This window comes from Copadichromis virginalis, linkage group LG7 (genome assembly GCF_057382275.1).
Source record: "Copadichromis virginalis isolate Kocher_CV1m ecotype Utaka linkage group LG7, C_Virginalis_male_GT1.1, whole genome shotgun sequence".
NCBI classification, from domain to species: Eukaryota; Metazoa; Chordata; class Actinopteri; order Cichliformes; family Cichlidae; genus Copadichromis; species Copadichromis virginalis.
The window spans coordinates 31,490,763-31,516,032 of NC_140624.1; the positions used below are offsets into that span (position 1 = coordinate 31,490,763).

Sequence of the window (25,270 nt, forward strand, 5' to 3'; positions counted from 1 at the left end):
TCCAGCCTCACAGATCAAAAATCGACTGCTGCAATAAATACATCATTTTTATTGATCGTTAATCTGCAGTTTGGTGTATTTTTCCTATAAAATGTCCAGAAGTAACAAAAATCTCTGTCACATTTTCCTTAAAGTGAGCTTTTTAAAAATACTAGGCGATATAAAAGCAGCAAATCCTCACAGAGAAACCGTCCGTTAGATAACTGTTCAGGAGACAGCGACACAGCTGCATCTGGCGGACGTCCTGAGAAAGTCCAGCACAGGAAGTGGCGTTTGTGGATGATGCAGAAACATTTTGATCATTACCCCACGCTGCAGTGACCCCAGAATAGACAAAGCCCACAGTTAGAGAGCGACCCATGATAGAAAACAGACTATTAAAAAGCCCCACCCCCTTCGCCGCTTGTCCTCTATCTGATGGCCAGCGTGTGGACCTGGTAGAGCTCCTTCGGGAAGTTCTTTTGTTGCTCCTGATGGACGATGCGGAGGCCGGCTTTGCTAACCAGGCTGCACACTATGTTCAGATCGCGGCACACGCTGCTGTCCTCCTCATCAGGGATCACGCCCTCATATGACACGTTGTCCTTGATGACAATGAGACCGTTGGGCCGCAGCGCCTTCTGACAGCGGCGCAGGAAGTCTATTAGGTGGTCGTCTGTCAGGTGACCTAAGGGTGGAAAGAACAAAAAAATGAATTAGAATGAGGAAAGTTTAGGTCCCACTCCGGGTCAGGGATGAGTTCCTGCCCCAAGTGGAGGAGTTTAAGTATCTCGGGGTCTTGTTCGCGAGTGACGGGAGAAGGGAGCCGGAGATCGACAGACGGATCGGTGCAGCGGCTGCAGCGATGCGCACGCTGTGTTCCCCTGGACAAGCTGGTGGAGGTGGCTGGGGAGAGGGAGGTCTGGACTTCTCTGCTTGGGCGGCTGCCCCCGCGACCCGGCCCCGGATAAGCGGAAGAAAATGGATGGATGGATGGAAGTTTAGGTCATCTAATCGCGCACCATTTTTCATTTGCTTTCCGACTCAGACTCACCAATGACCCACTGGATCCAGATGACATCATAGCGCCCGCTCTCCGGCACAAAGTCCTGCAGGCCGCAGCAGAAATAGTTGCCCACCCTCTTGCTGTCGTCTCCCAGGTACGTCTTGGCTTTGTCCAGGAACTCCTGTGTCACGTCCACCAGGTCAACAGTCTTGAACAGCGGCAGCAGCAGGCGCTTTGTGATCCTACCGATGCCTGCGCCGCAGTCCAGAGCGCAGCCTGAGCCAGTCTTCCCCTCGCCATCCTGCAGAGGAAAGAGAAAAAAAGATGACTAGGGTTTACACAAAGACCCAAGTAAAGCACAATTCAACTGCATCACAAACAAGGAAACAGCAGCACTCGCTCCCTTTGAAGGTCATACAGCTGTTATCACCCATTTTTATCCACAGATTACAAAATAATAAGCTTTTCCTACATATAATCCAAAGCATAATGATAATAATTCACTGGAGAACCCTACAAGGGTCAGATCAGCATGTCGGATTAGTGGCTGCTTGGCACGTGAAAGGTCTTGTTCTCCGGTTTTTCATTTCATTATTAATTTTATATTTTAACAACCAATGTCTGAAAACAATGTTTGAAAACCATGAATTCCCTGTACACAGAGTGCTAACTCAAACATGCTACAATCTTTTTAGAGGTTCTTACGCCAAGGAATTTCTGCAGGAAGGCCTTGGACCCGTTAATGTCGATGCTGGAGATGCTGCCATAGCCTCCCAGCATGCCGTCCACCGTGGGTGGGATATCCTTCCAGTAGTCCTGAGCGTTGGAGTAGAAACTCACCTCGTCCTCGACTATGTCCCCCATCCTGAAAGGAAAATGCACAAAAATGTGAAAATCAATCAATGGCTGAATCATGAAAAAAAAAAAAAAGCTTCAGTCAACATCAAAAGAGATTCAATGATTTTTGAAGGAGGTTAAATTTGCAATATCACTGACCACTCTTATTTTGAAAGTTCAGTTGATGCTAACCAGCTGCTTCTTCCATATAGAGTATATCTGCTTGTTTACACTGAAAGACTGAATTATTAGCGGCGTGGTGCTCCATGGACAGGACTTCTGGACCACATCTGTGCTGTTGGTGTCTTTTTAGTGTTTATAATTCCATCATCTGACCAATGATGTGGCCGCTGTGCGGTTAATTGTATAACAGGCCATCCAAGAAGTCTGAGCTCCAGTTTTGGTGGGTGAAATAGTTGGATTTTTGTTTGGAGGTGTCTGCACTTTAGTGGCTCTAAAAAGATCCAGAAAGATTTCTGCTGTGGCGTCCATGAGGTCACGCAACTGTTTCGAGCTTCAGCTCATGGTCAGACTGACTCACATTCCTGTGGGAAAAATTTAAATACCTGCCTAAAGGAGCCTGAGAGTTGTGCTGCTTTTATTGTTATGATGACAGCAAAATGCTTTTTATTGTCTCCATTCTGGACAGAAGACCGAGCCACACTAAAAATAAATAAAGACACCTGCGCAGAAATAAACAGGCTAGTTCCTGTTTCTGAGCAACAAACCTCACTCTCTGGCACCGGACAGTGGGACATGAGGTCTATCACCTGTTCATCATGAAAGGGGAACGCGCGCGCGCGCGCGTGCGTACACACACACACACACCAAATGTGGCATCATGTGGCTGCAGTTCAGCTGTCAGCGCCTGTCTTGTGAGCAGGACAGAGTGGATGGTTTAAATGTGCAGAGTTTTGTGTGTTTCACACACGAACAGCCTGACTACAGAAAGAAGCAGCTACATGAAACCATAAAACTGCTATTTATTATTATTATCATTATTAATAATACTTCACACTGGGGCTGTGGACGTAATCACTGCCAGGCTTTAGGACAGTTTTCTGTTATATTTTTCCTTCTTGTATCTGATTTACAGTTACAGAACGAAATACTCGCTTTTTACAGCCAATATTTTCCCCAAATCTGAGTAACTGTGTTATAAGTGGAAGTAAATGACTGTTTATGATTTCTGATTTAACCGAGCAGTTAATAAAGTTTACAAAGTCCTCTTAAAGTGACAGCTGCACCTATATCTGCCTCCCACACCTGCTCACTACAACAAATAACTGCCTGTTTCTGTCGTTTTTAATCAGAAACTTCCCACCTGTCGCTCTCTGTCACTTTTTACGTACTCTCCCTCTCCTTCGTCTGACGCTCTGCACGTGCTAACTTGCACCTAGCCGCCGTCGTTACGCTGTTTAATACCCGCCTCTGCCGGATATCAGCCCGATAGATTCACTCTCCGTGATCACACCGACCTGGTCTGGAGTCAACGCCTGGTCCCACTCCCTCCTCGGCCCCTGTTGAACCCACTCCCGGTGTCTGCTGTGCTTCACTTTTCTATTTGGGACCGTCACACACGTTACTTCCTCTTTTGGTTTCCTGGGAGAAGAAGCGGCCACAGCGCCCCCTGCTGCCCTTCGTAGACCCACTTCTTTCACCTGTGCTTTTGGACCAGGTCATTTCAGACCCAGGATGAAACATAAAAAACACAGCTCAGGATCATCTCTGCTTCCTGTCAGGGTTACTTATTATGACTTTCTATAAGAACTGTGGCAAGACAAGGAGAAAAAAAGCCGAGTATAAAACAAAAAGGTCCACACCCATCTGCCTCACCTTAAAAATCCCTGTTCACTTTTCAGTGGTTCCAGTCATCTCTGCATGTTAAAAATTAAATAATAAAGCTACTACTACTACTCATTATTATTATTATTATTATTATTATTATTATTATTATTATTATTATTATTATTATTATTATTATCTTGCATTTGCCTGAAGTCTGTATTCCAGATGTTCTTCACATCAACTATACTTTCCACTTCCTCCTTGGAATCCAAAGGTGTTCCCAGGCCAGACGAGATATGGAATTTATCCAGGGGGTTCTGGGTCTGCTTTAGGTGGCGTCCTAACCAGATATCTGAACAACCTCATCTTTTTTCAACACGCATGAGCAGCAGCTCTACTCCGCTGTAGTAGTAGTAGCAATAGATGTAGTAGTAGTAGTAATAATAGTAGTATTACTGTATTAAGGTTGAAGAAATTTTTCTAGAGGGTGTCTGAGCTCAGCCTTAGAGATGGGGTGAGGCATTAATAAGGTGGTCATTAAAGCCTCCTCCACACTGAACAAAACCAGCTGAGGTGGTTCAGGCTTCTTCCTGGACACCTCCTAGATGAGTGGTCTGCAAACACCTTATTTTCTCTCTGGAACAGCTGGAAGAGGTGGGGATGGATGGATGGATAAATCCTCATTTTTCTTTTTTCGTTGTTTCATTTTTGTAACATAAAAACAGCACCACTGTCCTTCTAATTCTAAAGCTTAGGTGGAATTTTAACAGCAAAGGAATAAATCTCACAGTAAGCCGATGGAGTTAGAGTAAGAGTCCTATCATATAAAGTGAGATCTCTTTTTACAGACTGACCCGTGTACAAAAGGCATATATACACTTTCAAAGCATACAAACACAACACATCACATAATAGATGTGACAAATGAAACTGCAGAAATATAAATATAACCTTCCTTTAAATCAAAGACTGTAGTTCACATTTGTTGTTTGGGCAGCAGGTTACTTAAATCCCATTTCCCGAGTTCAGTTTGTATACGAAGTACAGCTCATGCTAGAAAGTGAACAGACAGTTTCAGCAATATAGTGTTTCAATTTCTTCAGAGCAGAGCTTGCTGGGCAATCTTTGCAGCAGAGCCAACGATCATTACAACAGTCCTTCACTACATGCACAGGACCATGCTTAACTATTTCACTTCTTCATACAAGATGTGTGAGAAAAGAAATCAGAAACAATAATCCACCCCAGCTGCTTACATTACAAAGAGGTGCAGTTTCATGGTGGAGCTGCAGTGTTTTCATTGAACCACAGGAGGGCAGTACAGTATAGAGCTAAATGGGAAAAAAGGAAAAGGTGGGGAGAACTTCACTGTGATGATTTGGAAAGTTCAGTCTGCAGAGCCAGTCTCCATCTGCATCCAGTCCTCAGCGCTTACACTGCGCAGATACAACCAGCCACATTCCTGCACATGTGCACTCATTAAAAATATAACTGATTATTTCTGTTTTATACCTCCAGAGAAAGGCTTCCTCTCTGAAATATTTAAAACCGTCGTGAAAATAATCCCGTGTTTCAGTCACATCCACTCCGCTGCTGCTTTCAAGCGACACACAGTCAGTTCCTGCGGTCACCAGTGAGAGGAGCTCCAGTGCAAAAGAAAACGAGAGAGAGAGAGAGAGAGAGAGAGAGGGAGAGAGAGAGAGAGAGAGGGAGAGAGAGAGAGAGAGAGAGAGAGTTCATTTTTGTCATCGTTTGAGGATTCAGTGCTGAAGAGCTGTTCATTCCTGCACTGAACACACAGCAAACCTCAGTAAACCTGCAGGGACAGCACATATCAAACAATCATGAGAAAACTGGGATGCTCTGTGAGGATATGACACATGTTTGTATGTACAACATACTGTTTGCTCAGGAAACACGTACTCTGCACACAAACAGCAGTTACTGATACTCTTACATGAAAAAGACAAAGAGAGGATTCATCACTGCTTTTTCTGAAAAGCAGTCCATTCCACTCTGAAGTTTACGTTTTTCCTTCTCTGCGTCGTTCACAGCTGACAATTTCCACTCATTGTTTTCCCTTTAGGAGCTTTAAAGTGGCCAAAAATCACCCTATTTCTCACTGCCTGATGGGTCCATCATATCCATATCAAGACTGAACCAAGAGGAATTGAACAAAGTCTGGATGCATGTCATAAATTTGAAAGAGACCCAGCAGTCAGACTCGGCTGAGCTGCCAGTTATGAGTTAAATTGCTTCTTTTTTCAGTGTGAAGCCATGTGCTCATGTTCTAAATCACCATCACTGATGTTACCCACCGGTTTTGGACTCGTTTTGAAGCCTCAGCATCAATGTTTTGGTCAACACCATGTTGGTTTTCTTGGAGTCAGAAGTGACCAAATGAGGATGAGAGGAGTGATGAAGCTGCGTGCACAGACTGTATTAGTGCACCACACAGACAGAGATACCTGCCAAACAGTGCTAAGTAAGTAAGTAACGGGCTAATAAAAGTATATTTAGACCACTTGAAATCAATCATTCCACTTCATGTGAAATCATCTACAAGTGATGTAGCATGGTTACCAATTTATTTATTTATTTAAGACTGGCTGCTCCAGTAAATTCAGCACCTTGAGCAACAATAAATAGGAGACTGTGCCAGAAAAAAGAAATATTTGGTGCTCGGGCAAAGACCAGGCCTTTGAGAAAGAGGAACAGAGAAATGGTAAATATCCTATATTTATATAGCGCTTTACTAGTCCCTACAGACCCCAAAGCACTTTACACATTCAGTTATCCACACATTCACACACTGGTGATGGCAGCTACATTGTAGCCACAGTCACCCTGGGGCGCACTGACAGAGGCGAGGCTGCCGGACACTGGTGCCACCGGGCCCTCTGACCACCACCAGTAGGCAATGGGTGAAGTATCTTGCCCAAGGACACAACGACCGAGACTGTCCAAGCCGGGGCTCGAACCAGCAACCTTCCGATTACAAGGCGAACTCCCAACTCTTGAGCCACAATCACCCACAGAGAAGGTCAAACTAAGCCTGTAAATGTTCAGATTACTGAGGTCACCTGTAGTTTGCGTGGAGGGCGCCAACTTGTCACTTGCTGTTTACTCTTTTCAAGGGACTAAAAAAAGGAGTAAAAGCTGCTCCTTACCACTGCAACCAACACGTTTCAAAAGGTGCCACTTTTATTTTGAAAGCAAACCGTCTTTGCTTCTGGTTTTCATTGTACTTTTTGATGTTTTACACAGTTTCACTGGCGACCATGGCATCCTGCTAGCGGTTATGGAATACACTGTTTTCCAAAGCGACCCTACTAGTCACCGCTGGTTATGAGAGGGTCACTGAGCCATGACTGACGCCTTAAACAGGTCAGCTAAAAAAAACAAACAAACAAACAAAAAAAACATTTTTTTATTAGGCTACGCACATGTTTATTTCTGCTGTAAAGTTGGACATTATGCCATGGAAGTCTTAGGGGATTGACTCATGTTTGGAGCGGGCCTCAAATGGACATTACAGTTTTTTCTAAATGCTTAAACCCTAACTGTGATTCCTGTAGCACAATCTCTAAAACTATTCAGACTTATAGCAAAACCACTCACTGAGTTTGCAAAACTAAAAGCACAAAAACTGCTTTGCACTCAGTTTGCAATTTTGTAACACACACTTTGCAAAACTGTAGGCACAATTCACTGCACAACACTCAATTACCAAATTTCCAACACACTCCTAGCAAAAGTATACACATGTATGGCTATCATTAACACTAATTTGCCAACTGTCTGGCACACTTTCACATGTGAAAACTTCTTTAGATAATTAGTTCACTTTGCAATCAGCCTAAGCACTATAATACAGGTAAGCTGTGTGTGCGGAGTACAATGGTGGGAGCAGAAAGAGTGAGAAGTAGAGGAGGCCGAGGAAGAGGACGTGGAGGTGAAGAAGTAGGATGAAGAGGACGACAAGGACAAGGGGGAGCAAGAGGAAGATGAGGAGGGGGGAGAGGAAGATGAGGAGGGGGGAGAGGAAGGGTAGGAAGAGTAAGAAATAGAATTGCTGATGACATCAGAGCTACAATAGTGGACCATGTAATCAACCGTGGAATGACCCTGAGGGTAGCTGGCCAACGGGTCCAGCCTAACTCGAGCCGCTACACTGGAGCAAGTACCATAAGGACATCTTGAAATGAGAATCGGTTAGTACAGTCACTTCGCACAAAGATTTGTAGCACTGCCATATGCCAATGAGAAACACACCAATACCACTGATGTAAAAATACTGAAATTGTTACTTTACAGAATTGCTAGATGACCAGATGCTGGGGCAGAGGAAGCATGTTCACTGCAGACCAAGTAACCCATATAGTCATTATGGCGATTGCAAATAATCCTATACTTGGAAATGAACACTTGTGTTTGTTTTGATGTGTTTGAATAAACACCAGTACTTGAAGTTTGGATCCCTCTATGCTTATGGATCTATGACAGAAGTATGAGCTCAAACTGACATAGCCTACCTTGTGCACAGAGACAGCAAAAGCCAGATGTGTTTTGTATTCATACCATCAGTGTGCAGTTGGCGCATTGTGTGCTTAGTAGATGATGGCTTGTGTGTACTGTTTGATACGGAAACACCATTTTTACGAAGGTGTGAAGAGTTAATCTAGCTGTGTTTGCTTTTGCAAGAGAACTAAAATGTTTTGATAATTGGGTGACAGGTTTTCTTATTTGTGTGAAGAGTTTTGCAAAATTAGCCAATAGTTACAAAAAATGTGCTTAAGCAATCAGAAAAAACTGTAAAAGAACTGACCTCATTTTTCAGCCCTGGAGGTCAAAACCGGGCCACTAAACCACTGAGGGGGGATTTGATTGGAAGAAAACCCTAAAACATCGTGTAACTGAAAGAATTCTCCAATGAAGAAAGGTCAATAATTACAACAAGCCTAATCCAGGATGGTTTGGTATCATGTAAAACGCCTACGACACTGAACTTATAAATAACCTTGGCATGAGTATGATAATGTGGGCTATATATCTATCTTTCATCGTCAAGTCAGGGATATGTCATGTTGGATGTTGGAATGTGAAATGTTAAAGACCCACCAGAGATAAGTGCAGCTGATCTGCAAAGACATCTTCAGGGCAGCAGGGCCGCCGCTGAAGAGACCGAGGCCATGGCCTCTGTATTGTTTTGGTGAATTTGAGGGTTTTAATGACCCGAGGACGAGCAGGGTTTTGAAGATGTTATGTTATCGTTGAGAATGAATTCAAAGTCGGTTGTATGTGTTGCTGCTTATTACATTATGACTCAAGGGCTGCAGTTATAGTGGGCTGAATGAATATGAAAACGTGAGCTTACATTGGGTCTGATTTCATTCAAATAAATAAAACACTACAAGTTACGTTTACTTGAACCAGCGTATTTATCTGAAGTGGGGTGGATGTTTATAGGGACAAAGTGATGGATTAGCTTCCAAGTTAAAAATGACTTCAGGTGCACAATGGCCAAAGAAGCAAAAACAAATGTGAAGAAAGCAAGAGCCTAACAGCTGAGAGGCAACATCGCGGCTGTGGCTGCTGCAGAGTTGCACTGGTGCATTTTCTTATAAATATTTCAGGAAGGAAAACTCGCCTCTTCAAACTCCTCCATCCTGCACTCACTGCTGTGGTTTGGACTGCAGTGAAAGAGAAAAGAAATGACCAAAGCTTGGTGGTTCCATTGCATTGTTGAGGCTGTTCAACCCTGTAAATTACTCTGGATGATAAACTGTAAAATGAGCTTTTGAAACACTCATCAGAGCAAGATTTTCCTCAAATATGAAAGGCTGAGGTGAGGTAAATTCATTCAGCTGCCAACTGTCTTAAGAACATATTCATAAGAATACCTATAAAACACTTAATGATGGCTCCCTGAGAGGTTGATAAGAGGTTACTGGCACTTTAAATAAACCTTTGACTCAAACACAATAAGGCTAGGAAACTGTCAAGATGAGCATATTTCTTAGTCAGTAAACTTCCACCAGGTATCTGCTGACCCACGTCGGGTTAGGGTAAGGGTAGGCGGTTTGGTTATGTTTTAACAGCTGATTGAATAACAAATGGCACCTGTTACATCTTGGCCAGTTCTTCTGTCATAGGTGTTTCCATGTAGGTACACAAATTGGAAGAAAACACAATAAAAAGAGGAGGATTTTAATCCATACTGTACTCATAAAACTAAACTTACATCACTGATAACATCCATCCATCTATCCATAACTTATCCAGGGCAGCTAAGAGATGCAATCTGGTGTCTACCCAGTAGCCTCCTCCCAGTTGGAAATGCCCAGTACAACTCACTGAGGAGGTGCCCAGGAGGCCTCTTAATCAGATGCCCGAATCATGTCAGCTGGCTCCTTTGATGTGGAGCAGCAGCAGCTCTACCCTGAGTCCCTCCTGAATGACTGAACTTCTCACCCTATCTCAAAGGGAGAGACAAGCCACCCTTTGGAGAAAGCTCCTTGTATCCATGCACTCATTGCTTTGGTCGCCACACAGAGCTTGTGACCAAAGGTGAAGGTAATGAAATTATATTTGAAATTCATTTTATACAGCCTGCATAAAATCAGACAGTGGGAAAAACATGGGGCAACGTACCTGAGATGAACTTTCTAATTCATCCTTGGGAGGTTGTAATTTCTCTTGGTCCAGCAGACCAACACCAGTAGTAGCCATCACCAGCTACAGCCCAAAACGGATGAGTTGGAGTATTATTTTGGACTGGCCAGAATAAGAGCTGGGATACTGTCCTCTAGTAAAATGATTGTTGTGTTGTCTCAAATAGGTGAAAATAATACAAATAAGCCTCAAAATATACCCATGAGACCCAAGAAAATTCCACATGTGGGAAACTGCAAATATACAAGAATGTGTTCATAAGTAATACATATCTGCTGTGCTTTTAATCATTCAGTGAGGTAGTCTGGATTTATAGTTTGAGTTAGCTAAACAAGTAAAAGAATATGAGTTCATGTGGGTATTTTTGGTAATTTGTTTGGCTCGTTGCTGTTTGTGTCCATAAAAAAAGCTGGATGTTAACCTAATAGAAATCCCCTAATTCAGTGACCTGGAGGATGTTAAGATGTTAAAAGTAACTCTCTGAGCCTGTGTTACTCAGTCCACGCCACTCACATTGGACCTAAAGACAGATGGAGGTGTGGTCCACCCATGAGGCTGCAGATGGAGAGACGGACAGAAGGAAAAGACAAAGAGACAAACAGAGATGCACCAAGAGGCAGACAGAGATACACAGCTATTCAAACTTTGCTGTTCCATCCCAGCCTTATTGGAAAAGCCTCTACAGTGAGCCCAGCACTGAAATTAGATATTGATCCTGTGCCTCCTCCCCCTCCTCCTTTGGCTCTGCACACATTCCCTTCGCTTTCATTTAGTCCTTCTGACTCTTGAGATTCATTCGACTGGGAATCTTCTCATTTATGCATCCTTGATTCCACCCCTTGCATCCTCACACTTAGGACATAAGAGGAGGGACGTGAGGAGAGAATAACTGATGCACCTTCAGATTATTGAGATTAGTCAGTTATATGTGCTGTGAAAAGCTATTTCTTTATTAATTTGGAAGATATAGAAGAATATTATTGACCTTATTAGTAAGTCATTTTATACTTAGGTGTATATTTAATTAAGACTCAGTGGGAAAAGACAAAATTAATGAAATTAAAAGAGCATTTGCAAAAGATGCAATATCATTTCATCCAGCTAAGGTTAGGTTTAGAAAAAATATGACCTAGCAGACATGCTTGTCTGTCTGACACATGAAGTGTAACTCTTCTAGAAAAACATAAAAAAAAATCCCCATTAAAAATCACTATTTAGTGTAATCTTGTTTCTCAAAAGGCTTTTTGGCACACAGTTTAAGATTCAATCCTGCATTCTTCCTACTGGCCAGCAGGAGGACTACTTCTAAGCTCTGGAGCTTAAAGAAAGGAAGCCAGCGCTGGAATGCTAAAAACTGCAGTTCCTCTAATGTCCACTTAAGGCTGGCTCCCACAGGTGGATGGTGACACAGGCGGCTGTAGCTGACCTCCAAACCATGTTTGTGCTGCTGGTGCTTTATGGATGAAGCATGCTAACCAAGCTTGCTAACCTCTTATAAGCACATAATAAACCTGACAGACGTGAGTGTGCCTGATTTTTGTATCAAGTCTTGTAAAAGTCTCAAACTGAGCACTGCAAACACAGACTACAAACATGGAACATTTAGCTATTCAGCTTAAAGCACAGACTTCTCTGCACAGCCTCTATTTTCTAACACACAGATGATTTAATTCCCCTTAAAATGTGATCATGAACGCAGCACAGGAACATATGGACATAAAATGTTCGAGGCTGGTTTTTCTCCCTTCAGCTCTGCAGTTCTTCCTTCCTTTGCCATCGTGTACATATGAAACGCTGAAGCACACAGCAAATGTTCAGCAGGCGTGCGTCATTGTGGTGACTCATGGACGCTTGAGCACAGTGTGTGCGTTTGTGTATTGCTCACAGTTACACAAAACCCAAAGTTCCTGGAAGCAAGAGGCAGTCTGAGAGTAGACATGTTCTCTATATCAACAAATTAATCTCTACAACAAACCTTTTGTGTGAACTTCAGCAGTCGAGCCTCTCACTGTTGAATGGGAGTGTTGTTGTCAGCTCAGCTGGGATTCCTACTGTGTTACCTCTTTATTAAAACCATATTTAAGGTCTAAAAATGAGCCATGATCTGTTAATTAAAAGAGCTGAGCTTTGAAGCCTGAACTGAGTATTTCATTTATATTATATTCAACTTTTATGGCAACTGGGGGTCCAACTAAATCAGTAGAAACTTTGACTTTGAAATTTAGGCTGTAGTACAGTTGATAATTAAGCCTATTTAGCAAAATAACTGGTCAACTCGAGTCTCTGAACTGGACATCTGGACTGTGTTTGTGCTGTTGGTGCCATTTGGAAAATTTTTTAATGCAGTTATCTGAGAAACAATACAGCTTGCTGTGCAGTTAATTGTACTAACAGACCGTCCATCTGCGCTTTGGTTTCAGTGGGATTTTATTTGGATGTTATGGTCGTGTTTGTGAGTTTCTGTTTGGTTTGTTATCTCTGATGTTTCTTATTAGAAATGTTATTCTGTGTTGACTGTTCATGTTTTGGTATTAATCATTTTTATTTTGTCTCCTCTTGCTTAAATCACCATTTGTGTGTTGGCTTTTTCCATGTTTACTTGTTTACTGTTTAATTTTGACAATCATTTTGTCTCTTATTTCTTCCTCAGGTTTACTTCCCCGCTTCATTGTCCTTGATTAGTTTCAGCTGTGTTTTGTTTTCCAGGTGTTTCCTCTCTGTCTGATTAGCGCTCATTGTGTCTGAGAGTATTTACATCATTATAGTATTTTTTATTTTATTTTCCTCTGTTCTTTGTGTGAGTATCTATTTATCTGCCCTTCAGTGCGTTTTGAATATGTTTTGGATTTTGGATCAGGCAGTGTGTTTGTTCCCCATTATTTTGTTCTTTGGTAATGGACTTCTGCTTTCCACCTGGTAAGTAGTTTATTCACATCTGTCTTTGAGTCCTTATCACTTAATTATTACTCATCCCACTCATTCAAATATAACCACTGCTGGATTAACACCAAAACAGTATAGGCCGATATGCTAACATTAAGGCTCATGGTCACAGTCACTTTTACTATACATTCAATGGTAGTCCCACTGTGTACTGTGGTCTGAGAATTGTCCTTCTCAGACCACAGTACACAGTGCAAAGGTGAGGGAATGCACTTATGTTATTGTCTGCTCATGCTGTGCACATTATGCTCATTCAGAACAAAACAACCACACCAAGACCCCTTGGAGGAAGTAGTCTGGATCCAATTCCAAAAGAACTCCAGAGCAGTTTGTTGATGGTGAGAATGGGATGCGACTTCAGTGCAACTTGAAGTTTAAGCTAAACACCTTCACTTAGTCACGTATGCTTTGCATTTTGAGATGCAGCAGACGTGAAGAATACAGATTTGCCTGAAATGCAAATATTAGGAGTAAACTCTAGATGTACTAGTCCAGAACACAGCACTTTCTTCCTGTATTTACTTCGGTTGCTCCCACCCCAGACTCTTCTGGCCAATGAGAAGACTGAACGTTCTCACGTTTGCTCAGTATTTTTCTCTGTATGAAAGGAAACCAAACCAGAACAAAATCTACAAGTTTTCACAAATGAACAAATGAACTCCAAGTGTGATAGTGTTCATAGAGCAAAACAAAAACAGAAACCACCATCTACTTGGATTCCTTTAGCACTGTTCTGAACCAATGCACTTTGAGAGGGTCCTTTTATGTATATTACATGTATATTGCAGCCGTTCACTCACTCATCTCACTGAGGACCACTTATCATCTTACTGAGCTAAGAATCTCCCCTCACAAATATGAAACATTTCACGTTGTAATGGTCCAGCATGTCCAGCATGAGACCATTTGGTGACTAACTTAGTTATTGTTATTTAACAAATTTATTAAAAGAAACAATTTTCACAAAGAAATTGGAAGAGGAAGGACTTTATCAGGCACTGACAGGTATTTGAATCTCCACATATAGATATTTGTAGGTAGGTGTATACAGATAGACGTGTCTGTATATACATATATATACATGCATGTGTAAAAGTATCCACATAAATATTATTATATAAATAATAATATTTATTTATTAAAACTATTAAATTACTAATAAATGAAAGATTATGTGTTGTAGGTAAGTGAGTATGGGTGTACATGTATATAATAATAATGGATTGCATTTATATAGCTTTTTTCGAGACCCTCAAAGCGCTTTACAATGCCACTATTCATCCACTCTCACATTTACACACTGGTGGAGGCAGCTACAGTTGTAGCCACAGGTACCCTGGGGCAGACTGACAGAAGCGAGGCTGCCATATCGGGCCATCGGCCCCTCTGGCCATCACCAGTAGGTGAAGTGTCTTGCCCAAAGACACAACGACCGAGACTGTCCAAGCCGGGGCTTGAACCAGCAACTTTCCGGTTACAAGACGAACTGCCAACTCTTGAGCCACGATCGCCCCCTATATATTACATTTGTGAATGCAAAGGCGAGGGAATGAGATGAATGTAGACAGAAAGGAGACAGATGTTTAGATTTTCCTTCTCTCTCTCTAATGGACAAAATGTAATTTCTTTTTTAAAATATACAACTGATTAATATATTCGCTATTTTTGTTTTGCATTTTCAAACTATGAGTTACACTTTTTTTGTAATGTTCAAAATAAACATCTATCCATCACTTCCGCTTAGTGTTTTCAGGGTCGTGAGGGGTGCTGGAGCCTATCCCAGCTGTCATATGGCAAGAGGTACACCCTGGACAGGTCGCCAGTCTGTCGCAGGGCTAACACACAGAGACAGACAACAATTCGCACTCACATTCACTCCCGCATTCACACCTATGGGCAATTTAGATTTTTCAATTAACCTATCCCCTCAAAATAAACAGTAATCTGATTTCTTCATTTATATCAGACGGTCTGACGAGACCTTTATTCCATGTGGAAATAACATCAACATCCTCTTGTCTGTGTCTGTTTTTTCTTTGATTTTTACCCAGTAAATAAGGTTGAAGCAGAAACCTCGTCTCCAAGGTCAAAACTGGTTGTGGTATGATGGGGTTCATGGTGAACAAAATAATCATGGTGACGTTCAAGAACTACACTCGATGGTAAACCTACATTGAGGAAATACTGCCAGCAGATGGTTATTCAGCATCCACATGTTTGCTGGGTACTTTTACTCATTGTTTACGTCTAGATCCTAAAACCTACTTTGTTAGATTTAGAAAACAGTAACCCTGCACCTTAAAAATTACAAGCTGGGAGTGACTGACTCACGTCATCTTTACTATGTCCTGGCACAGGACAGCATGCAACGTGCCACTGGTTTGACAAGACAGTTTGAGTTCCCAGAAATGAGAACATGGTTTATTCAATGGAGGAAAATCAGACTGAACGCTCCTCTCGCTTTTAACAATGTGATGTGGGAGGTCTCTCTATAAATGTCACAAGTTCCAAGAGTTTCACTGGGAGGGACACATGGACTAACAGAAGTTCAGATTTTTCTGCACCACTGCTCCTCTGTAGCTCAAAGTAGTCAAGAAAAACAATAAAGTTTTAAAATGTTCAAAAATCTTAGAACATTTGCACAAACCGTGTCTTGAGGATGGTTAGGAGCGTGACAGAAGTGAGGATTTGGCTTACTTTTATGAAACTAAAGGAGCTGCCGACTTGACAGCCACCACCACAGACAAGCTCCATTGTCGTGCCAGCAGCTCCTGCTGTGACAAGTCTGCGAGGGCGACATCAGATCTGCAACCCCTCGACAAGCCTGCCATTCAAACACAGCTGTAAGTAGATGAAAACACAATCAATGAGAACACTAAAGAAACTCTTTCAAAATAAAACAGGAAAGACTAAACTTAACTCGGTAAACCTTCAACTAATACCCAAACACATTGGATTGAGATCAGTACAAAAAACTTGAAAGTCACATTTTATTCATCTTGGTTAGAAGGGTGGATGACTATGTGAAATGTTTATTGTGAACACAGATTGTATATAAAAAGACAGGTAACACCAGTATGAAAGTACCCTAAACCTGCATTCTTTTAACAGATAACAGTTTGTCTGGTATATCTCAGCATGGTGTGTACTTAAAAATTTTGAAGAAACTGGACAAGTGGACAATAAAGAAGTGTCAGGTCTAAAGAACTATCTACAGCAGATGAACATGATCTGAAAGTCATGTCCATATAAGAAATAGGGAAAAAAATCCAGGAAAGACCTAACAAAGGACTCGAGATCATTTAGTCCCTTAGCTGATCCATATGATGTTCACTGAAGCCTCATCAGAGATGGTCTCAGTGGAAGGACAGCTGTCAAGAAGCCATTTTCATGGAAGGGCAACATCTTACATTTTAGAATGATGAAACTGATGGCAATGATCCCAAACACACTGTCAGTGCAGAAAAAGCATATCTGGATAGAAAAGCACAGAGTGGAACACTGCCAGTCATGGATTGGCCTCCCCAGAGCCCCGACCTTTTTTAATGCTTGAATGATTAATAAGTCAGGTTATGACTTAAAATCGTCAGGTACAAAGACTGGACTGAAAATGTGTGAAAAAGCAGCCAATAACTAAAGAAAAACTCTGAAATACTTTTATAAATAAAGACCACTTAAAAAAAATATACAAGAATGTCTTTCTCCTTTTGAAGCAAACTATATGGAAATCAGCCCTGGCTCAAGATTTTTGCACAGCATGCAAACAAAACAAAAAACATATAAGGATGTTTTAAAATGCACATAAAAGCTGAAAGTCGCTTGTAAACAGTACACAGTATAGTGCAGGGAGAGTGCACAGCCATATTATAATAAAAGCAAACATATGCATGCTCCGGCAGTTATACACTGTAGTGTGTGCATTTGTACAATTGGATCGATTCATTTAAAGAGAATACATCTAAGGAACTACAGCTACACAAACAAGACATATTTATCATGCTAATAGTGGTTAGTAAAACCCTGCTTCACGCACTAAAATGTAATAAGAAAAAAAATCCACCTCCTGACATGTGTTAACCTTTGGTGTTATCTCATATTCAACAGCGGTTTGCTTCTGTTTTTTTTTTTAAATTTTATTTTAGAGGAACGTTACAGAACAGAAACAGAGCAAGCCACGAGTGCTCGCCAAGAAGAAAATAACAACCAGCGCTTTACTCCCCCTCCCTTCCTATATCTTCTTTCTCTCTCCTCCTATCTCCCTTGGGCTCACCTTCACTCATCACCTCATCTATTTTTCCCCTTCTGTTGCCAGGCAACAGACAGGAAGAGCATCACTTGGAGACGTCAAAACCACAGGAAGAGCTCACAGAAAGACGCATCACGAAGATGTGCCATGAAACATCAAGGATTTAGCCGAATAAAACCGCCTCTCTCCGTGATGGGAAATGCCACGGGGTCCAAGAAAGATGTCAAGGAGGACGCTTGGGCCATAGCAAATGTAAATACAATGAGGAGGAACTCAGATTTGGTAATTTATTCAGCACAGCTCATCCTGTGTATGGGAGCAAATGCTTTGTTATTTATATCCAGCACAGCAGTGGGCTGAAAGAGTCCATAATGAATAAACTAGCAACAAAGGATCATGCACTGTGGCTTAAATGAAAACAAATTTAAAGATAAAGGAAACTGGCATGATCTTTAAAATGGTGTCAACATCAGTGTATCAGGTAGTATGAATGTGATTAAAAGGAACAATGAAAACCCCCAAATCCCTCAAAATATGCACGTTTGATCTGTTAAAGCTGATTTAATCGCACCATCGAGCTGACAAAACAAACTACAGCAGTTCCTCCCGTGGCCACTTGAGGCTGCCTCCAAATGTGAGTCAATCCCCATAGACTTCCATTTTAAAATCAGGGGGTTGTTTTTGTTATCCATTCATCGGGCTATTATCAAGGCTTCCAGTTTGCTCTGATGGTATTAGGGGTGTGGCCTCTTTGACTGGCAGGTGGATGGTGAAGCAGGCAACTATAGCTGCTAGCTGTTTGCTAGGCTTCACATCAGCTAAACTGGAGTCCCTGAAGTGGACCTCTGGACCGTGTTTGTGCTGTTGGAAGCTTTTTAAAGCAATTATGTGACATTCTGTCTGATATTCTATTTGGATGGTAGTCAAAGGAGCTTGAAAAGAAAAGCGTCTGGACTTCTTTAAGTTGCTTGAAGACGTTTCACCTCTCATCCGAGAAGCTTCTTCAGTTCTAAGGTCAAATGGTGGAGAGTCCCAGATATAAACCTAGTGGGAGTAACCCCCCACAGAGGGACAAAAGGACCCCCTGATGATCCTCTAATCGCCTGAGCCAAGGTGTGAAACTGGGTGTGGGTCCCAATCAGCCAGAGTTTCGGGCGAGCTCATTGTGAAACCTGGCCCCGTCTTATCATGCGAATTCCTGAGATCAGATGGCCCAGGATGTGAGTGGGCGTTAAGGCGTCTGGGAAGGGATCTCAAAACTGGATTATAGATGGCAGAGAGTTGGTGTCGTAAACCACCGCCTCTGTTCAAAGATGGTCGCTCACAGTGGACATAGATGGCTTCTTTCACTCCTCTTTCAAACCATCTGTCCTCTCTGTCCAAAATGTGAACATTGGCATCCTCGAAAGAGTGTCCTTTATCCTTAAGATGCAGATGGACTGCTGAGTCTTGTCCTGTGGAGGTGGCTCTTCTATGTTGTGCAATGCGCTTGTGAAGTGGCTGTTTGGTCTCTCCAATGTAGAGGTCTGGGCATTCCTCGCTGCACTGTACAGCATACACCACATTGTTAAGTCTGTGTTTTGGCATTTTGTCTTTCGGGTGAACCAGTTTCCGACTGAGCGTGTTGCTGGGTCTGAAATACACTGGGACGTCATGCTTGGAGAAAACTCTCCTGAGTTTCTCTGATACACCGGCTACATAGGGGATGACAATGTTGTTGCATCTGTCCTTATCCTCCCTCGCTGGTGTCTGGTCTTCTTTTCTGTGCCTCTTTGCTGACTTTAAGAACGCCCATTTAGGATAGCCGCACGTTTTGAGTGCTTCCTTTACATGTGTGTGTTCCTTCTTTTTCCCTTCAGGCTTAGAGGGAACATGTTCTGCCCGGTGGTGTAGGGTCCTAATTACTCCAAGTTTGTGTTCCAGAGGGTGATGGGAGTCAAAGAGGAGGTACTGGTCCGTGTGTGTGGGCTTCCGGTAAACTTCGATGTCGAGGTTGCCATTCTCTTCAATGTGCACAGCGCAGTCCAGGAAAGGCAAACAGTCGTCCTTTGTGTCTTCCCTGGTGAACTTGATGTTTTTATCCACAGAGTTAATGTGCGCAGTGAAGGATTCCACTTCTTGTGTTTTGATTTTGACCCAGGTTTCGTCTACATATCTGTACCAGTGGCTGGGTACTCTTCCTTTGAAAGAGCCAAGAGCCTTCCTTTCCACTTTCTCCATGTAAAGGTTGGCTACAATAGGTGACACGGGGGAGCCCATGGCACAGCCATGTTTTTGTCTGTAAAAGCCTTCGTTGTATTTGAAGTATGTTGTGATGAGGCAGAGGTCTAACAGTGTGCAAATCTGATCGGGTGTCCTGTCCTCCACGGAGCTGTCTTCTTGTAGTCGTTTTCTGACAGTCTCCACGGCCTCCGTGGTGGGTATGCAAGTGAAGAGAGAGACTACATCAAAGGACACCATGGTTTCATCTGGATCCAGGGTACGTTTCTGGACCTTGTCGGTGAAGTCGGTGGAGTTCTTGATGTGGTGTGGGGTGTTCCCCACGAGAGGAGCAAGGATGGTAGCAAGGTGTTTTGCAATGTTATAAGTGGCTGAGTTTATGCTACTGACTATGGGTCTGAGTGGGACAGCTTCCTTGTGGATTTTAGGAAGTCCGTAAATGCAGGGTATGGCATCCCCTGGGTAAAGGCGGTGATATGTAAGGCGGTCAATGACTTTATCCTTTTCAAAGTCTTGAAGGCAAGCTATAACTTTCTTTTTGTAGCTGCTTGTGGGGTCTCGCTTTAAGGCTTCATAGGTATTGTTGTCACTGAGGAGAGTAGTGATCTTTGTATGGTAATCTGTAGTGTTTAGGACCACGGTGCATCTTCCCTTATCAGCTGGTAAAACAGTGATGTTGTGGTCTTTGCTCAGGGAAGCAACGGCCTTCTTTTCTTGTATTGTGAGGTTGGACGGAGGGACTTTGGCACTGGAGAGCGTGGCTGAGACTTTCATCCTGATTTGCTCTGCTTCTGTCTGTGATAATTTATTAATCCGTATGCCGGATTCTGTGGCTGTGATGAGGTCCACTATGGGCAACTGTTGTGGAGAAATGGCAAAATTGAGTCCTTGGCTAATACTCTCTTTTCAGGTTCAGTGAGAATCCTGTCTGAAAAGTTCTTTACCCATTTCTCCTGACTGTCTTCAGGTGTGTTTTCTTCTATGTCCACTGTGAGCGACCATCTTTGAACAGAGGCGGGGGTTTACGACACCAACTCTCTGCCATCTATAATCCAGTTTTGCGATCCCTTCCCAGACGCCTTAACGCCCACTCACATCCTGGGCCATCTGACCTCAGGAATTCGCATGATAAGGTGGGGCCAGGTTTCACAAGGAGCTCACCCGAAACTCTGGCTGATTGGGACCCACACCCAGTTTCACACTTTGGCTCAGGCGATTAGAGGATCATCAGGGGTCCTTTTGTCCCTCTGTGGGGGGATACTCCCACTAGGTTTAAATCTGGGACTCTCCACCATTTGACCTTAGAACTGAAGAAGCTTCTCGGATGGGAGGTGAAACGTCTTCAAGCAACTTAAAGAAGTCCAGACGCTTTTCTTTGCAAGCTCCTTTGACTACGATGACCTGGATGACTGAGAACCTTCACAGACTATTTGGATGGTACTTAACACTAGCTAGCAGGTATCTGTATCACACACCGTCATGTCCAAATATGACGTAAGTGGGAAAGATGTGGAGTCCAGATGATGTCCCAAAAAGATGACATCTTTTTGTGTCGAGTCTCAGTTGTCTTCCTACATCCTACTTCAGTTCTGATGCCCTGCCTGTAGTATGTGTTACGTAAGGCCCAAAATGGCCTCCGTACAAGAAAGTAGTAGCTCTAATATTGACCAGTAACGAACCACCACACGCACACTGTAATGGGTTACACAAGATTTATTTGTTCTTTCTCCGGGTAACACTACTGGCTGAAGACACAACTCTGGCCAGGAATCCAAGGCCCAAAGCCACCGCGGTCAGGGTTGTTAGCCTGGTTACAAACAGGGGAAAGGTGGTCACTTGGAAGAACAAGCAGCCAAAACGTATCAATCCTGCATCTTCCTCAAAAAGGCTTGCCACCCACCTTTTCAGGCCTGACTTCGTTCGAGGTTGGGTCTCCACATCACATCCTGGGAGCTGGAACTTCCCCAAAACTGGTCCAGTTTCCTTGTCAGGGGCACAGAGAGTCTCCAGTCCAGTGTTTGTTTTCCTGCCTCCCAGCACATCCACTCACATCCCAATAAGAATGAGTCCTCCCTCCAACATCCTCAGATTATTTCAAAAGCAAAACCAGGCCAGGTTAAAAATCTTTTCCGTTAAAATGTGCACACTTCATCCTGGATCTTCGAGGCTTCCCTGCTACACCAGTGTCCTACTAAAAAAACAACGACAACCCCTACTTCCTGTTTCCTCTCCCCTTTATAGAGAAGGGCTCCAATCCTCCCCAATCAGCTGCTCCCTGTATTCAACTCCAAATAGCTGGCAGCTGGATTAGAGTAGAATCTCCACTCCCACATGGGTGTGGCCCACACCTCACATCAAACACAAAGAAACACCAAAGCATGCAATTAATACAAAACAAAATCTAAAGTAATGCCAACCCAAAAGCTTAGTGGGGGATTCTCCCCATCCTTTTCCACACAGCAAAATCTCCAGTGTTAAATTAACACTAGAGAGTGTCTATATGGGTCCAGACCTCTGAGTGTTAAATACAACACTGTTGAGTGTTAAATTATGAATTATAAATTATGTAATGGCTAACACTGAGCAGTGCTGATTTTCTAACACTGGAATATTTCTAACATTTTGAGTTATTTTCCAGTGTTAGAAAATCAGCACTGCTCAGTGTTAGACTTTGTTAATCTTCAAAACTGACTAGGTTACTTTTAAACATATAACACTGTCAAAAGTGTTAATTTAACACTCAACAGTGTTGTATTTAACACTCAGAGGTCTGGACCCATATAGACACTCTCTAGTGTTAATTTAATACTGGAGATTTTGCTGTGCACCATGCTATACTCTGTAACATATGTCCATATGTCCAACGATGTCTCTAAGCTGACTTGGGAACTGAAAGAACTAGAGAAGGTGTTTGGGAAGAGGAGTTGATGAAAATGGATAGATGATTGAGAACTTTAGTTGAGGACTTTTAGTTGAAGGACCGAATGTTTGGGAAGCTTTTCACTCTAGTCTTGAGTCATGATGATTTCTAGCAGATTGATAGTGCCAAAATGCTAAAGTAAGGCTTTAAAATGAAGAGTCCTCAGACACAGGAAGACATCACAATGGCTAAAAATGACTATGGCTAAAAAATGGCTGTTGGTATGTATAAAATGGTAATTGCAGTATGTGGTGTAAAACTGGCAATCCTTTGGCCTTCTAGGGTAAGTTTTTCTAACCTGTGGGCTACACCTACTCTTACATCTTATCAATTTTACAAGTGGACCCTAATATAGCAGGCTAAAGCTGACCTCAGGTTTACTTTTTCAGGATAGGAAATAGTTTATTTTGCAGGCAAAGTTTTGCTTAAATAATATTAATCCAAAAAGCAGAGTGTCCTCATCAGTGACGCCTTACAAAATCCATAAGCTCCACACCTGTCAGACTGTCAGAGTGGTTACAAAACACTTTTCCCCACAGCAACTTCAGGACTTTGTGTTTTCTCATCTGTGACAGCCATAATTCTTGTTTTCAGTCATCATACATTTATTTCCTCTATGTCAGTAAACACTTTGCTATATTTTCGATTTTGAGTTTTGGTTTGCAGTAGAAGGAGGTTTTAGCTCCATGTTCCACATGAGGTGAGCAAATTGGAGCTGCCGATTTTCAAAAAATTAACAGTATAGAAAAAACTTTTAACATTCTGTTAACTCATGTTTATTATCCAAGGTGTTTTCACAGTATTTAAAACAGAAGAAATATACAAATGTATTCAATGTAATAGTAACTGAGATGAAAATATGACGAAAGTATAATTAAATTACCTTGGTCGTGAAGATTATTCTTTCTTAGTTTCCTTACATAAATCTTCACTTGGATGGCTAGTGAAGACTGCTTGTTTAAACCATGTGTTTTGTTATTGTTTTGATCTCAAGTCCAAACTAGCAGGCATATTTGGGCAGTTTTGGAAATGGGCCAACTATGGTTTAAAAGTCATAAGGTGGACTTGATTTGGGGTACAGCAAACATGGACTTTTCTACTCTACTTGAGCATGCAAAGTGCTTTATCCATGTCTCATTCATCCATTCACAAAAGCACTTTTTCTACATATAAGTGTCGCCATCTAACATTCACACTACAGTGAATACACTGGGAACAACTTGGGGTCGGTATATTTTCCAAGGATGCCACCAACCTTCTGATTAGTAGATAATTGTATTCGGAATCAGAATATAAACAGAAACAGCACATTCACATGGCCATCCTTACATTACCCTGTTAAACACTCCTTCATTCCTTCTCCACGCTGACAAGCTGTTCAGGCTAAGACAGGTAAGCAACCCCAAGTCATCATGGTATCTCCACTGTGCCTCAACATTGGTATGCAGAACATAATGCTTTACTACATGATTAAAGACACACTAGATGGCACTACATGAGAAAGTCAGGAATGGTGGAAAAGTTTGGGAGGCTTTTCCTGCTGGTGTAGGACTTGTATGAAGATAGTAAGATAGTGGTGAAGTGTGTGGTACGAGTCACAGATGGGTTCAAGGTAGGGTAGTATTACAAGTAGGGATGGGTATCGAAAACCGGTTCTTGTTGAGAACCGGTTCCCACTGTTTCAATTCCTTGGAATCGTTTGCCACTTTTAAAAACGATTCCCTAATCGATTCCAGTCGCCCCGAATGACGTCATCATGTTGAGTAGCGTCTTTTACCCAGTAGGAAACACGGCGCCTGAGCGGCACAAACGCTCAAAAGTTTGGTTACACTTTATGAGAAAGGATGACAACAGGGCAACGTGCAATACTTGCAAAGTAGAGATTTCATCAAAGGGAGGAAACACTACGAATATGCAAAAGCATTTGCTCAAAAAACACACGATTGCTTTCAACGAATGTCGTGTTTTTGATCCGCTCCGGACTAGCGAAGCTCAACCCAGCAGCAGCGGTAGCGTTTCCACGTCCTCTCCCGTTAATACTGCAGGTAACTAATCAATTAGCATTGCATATTATGTTAGCGCGATTTACCTTATTACAAAACCTGCTATTACTGTGCGTTGCATTTAGATAACCATGATGAGAGAGACAGAGTCTGGCTGGCTCAGATGCTGGCAGTTCTCGCTGCAGTCTACCGGTAGCGTCTCCTTTCAGGCCAGGATAGACGAATGTCACCCAGCAGTGTCTAAGTTTGTGGTCAAAGGCTTGCACCCATTTGCCACAGCAGATGCCCCCGATTTCACTTTGGTAAGTGAATGTGTTTAATTGTAGGCAGGACATTACTGGATATTCTTGTGTAATTGCTACAGAATAATTTATGTTAAACTTTGTTATTGCTACAGGAGAATATTTATTTTATTATTTTACATATACATTTTTTTTCCTGGGGACCCTGTGACACCCCATTGAAGAGCCGTAGGCTGTGAATCTCTTAAGATCTCACTGTTGGGTTTGTAAGGCCATGTTACTCCTAAATTTCTATCTTGTTCAAAGAGAAGATATAAAACACAGTTCTAAGCTAATCGACTTTAGTGTTCTCCTTTAAAAAAAAAAAGAATCGATAAGAGAATCGATAAGGAATCGAATCGTTAAACAGAA

At 42.3% G+C, this 25,270-nt stretch overlaps 1 protein-coding gene and 1 long non-coding RNA gene across 3 annotated transcripts; one reads left to right on the forward strand and one right to left on the reverse strand.

The window, feature by feature from the left end:
- Positions 1-26: 26 nt before the first annotated feature.
- Positions 27-3,413, reverse strand: ntmt1 (N-terminal Xaa-Pro-Lys N-methyltransferase 1). 2 transcript variants are annotated; one of them, XM_085463032.1, is made up of 4 exons: positions 3,301-3,413; positions 1,691-1,850; positions 1,034-1,286; positions 27-667 (listed from the first exon to the last, which is right to left on the reverse strand). In XM_085463032.1, exons 2-4 carry the CDS (start codon positions 1,847-1,849, stop codon positions 411-413), a joined length of 669 nt encoding a protein of 222 aa, XP_085319158.1. In that variant the 5' UTR covers position 1,850; positions 3,301-3,413; the 3' UTR covers positions 27-410. The 2 variants fall into 2 exon arrangements, with proteins under 2 accessions (XP_085319158.1, XP_085319159.1); XM_085463033.1 differs by lacking the exon at positions 3,301-3,413 and adding an exon at positions 3,147-3,267.
- Positions 3,414-24,563: 21,150 nt separating this feature from the next.
- LOC146705385 (uncharacterized) lies at positions 24,564-25,270 on the forward strand. The gene is made up of 2 exons (XR_014921691.1): positions 24,564-24,659; positions 24,743-25,270. It is a non-coding gene; the product is annotated as an uncharacterized LOC146705385 (long non-coding RNA).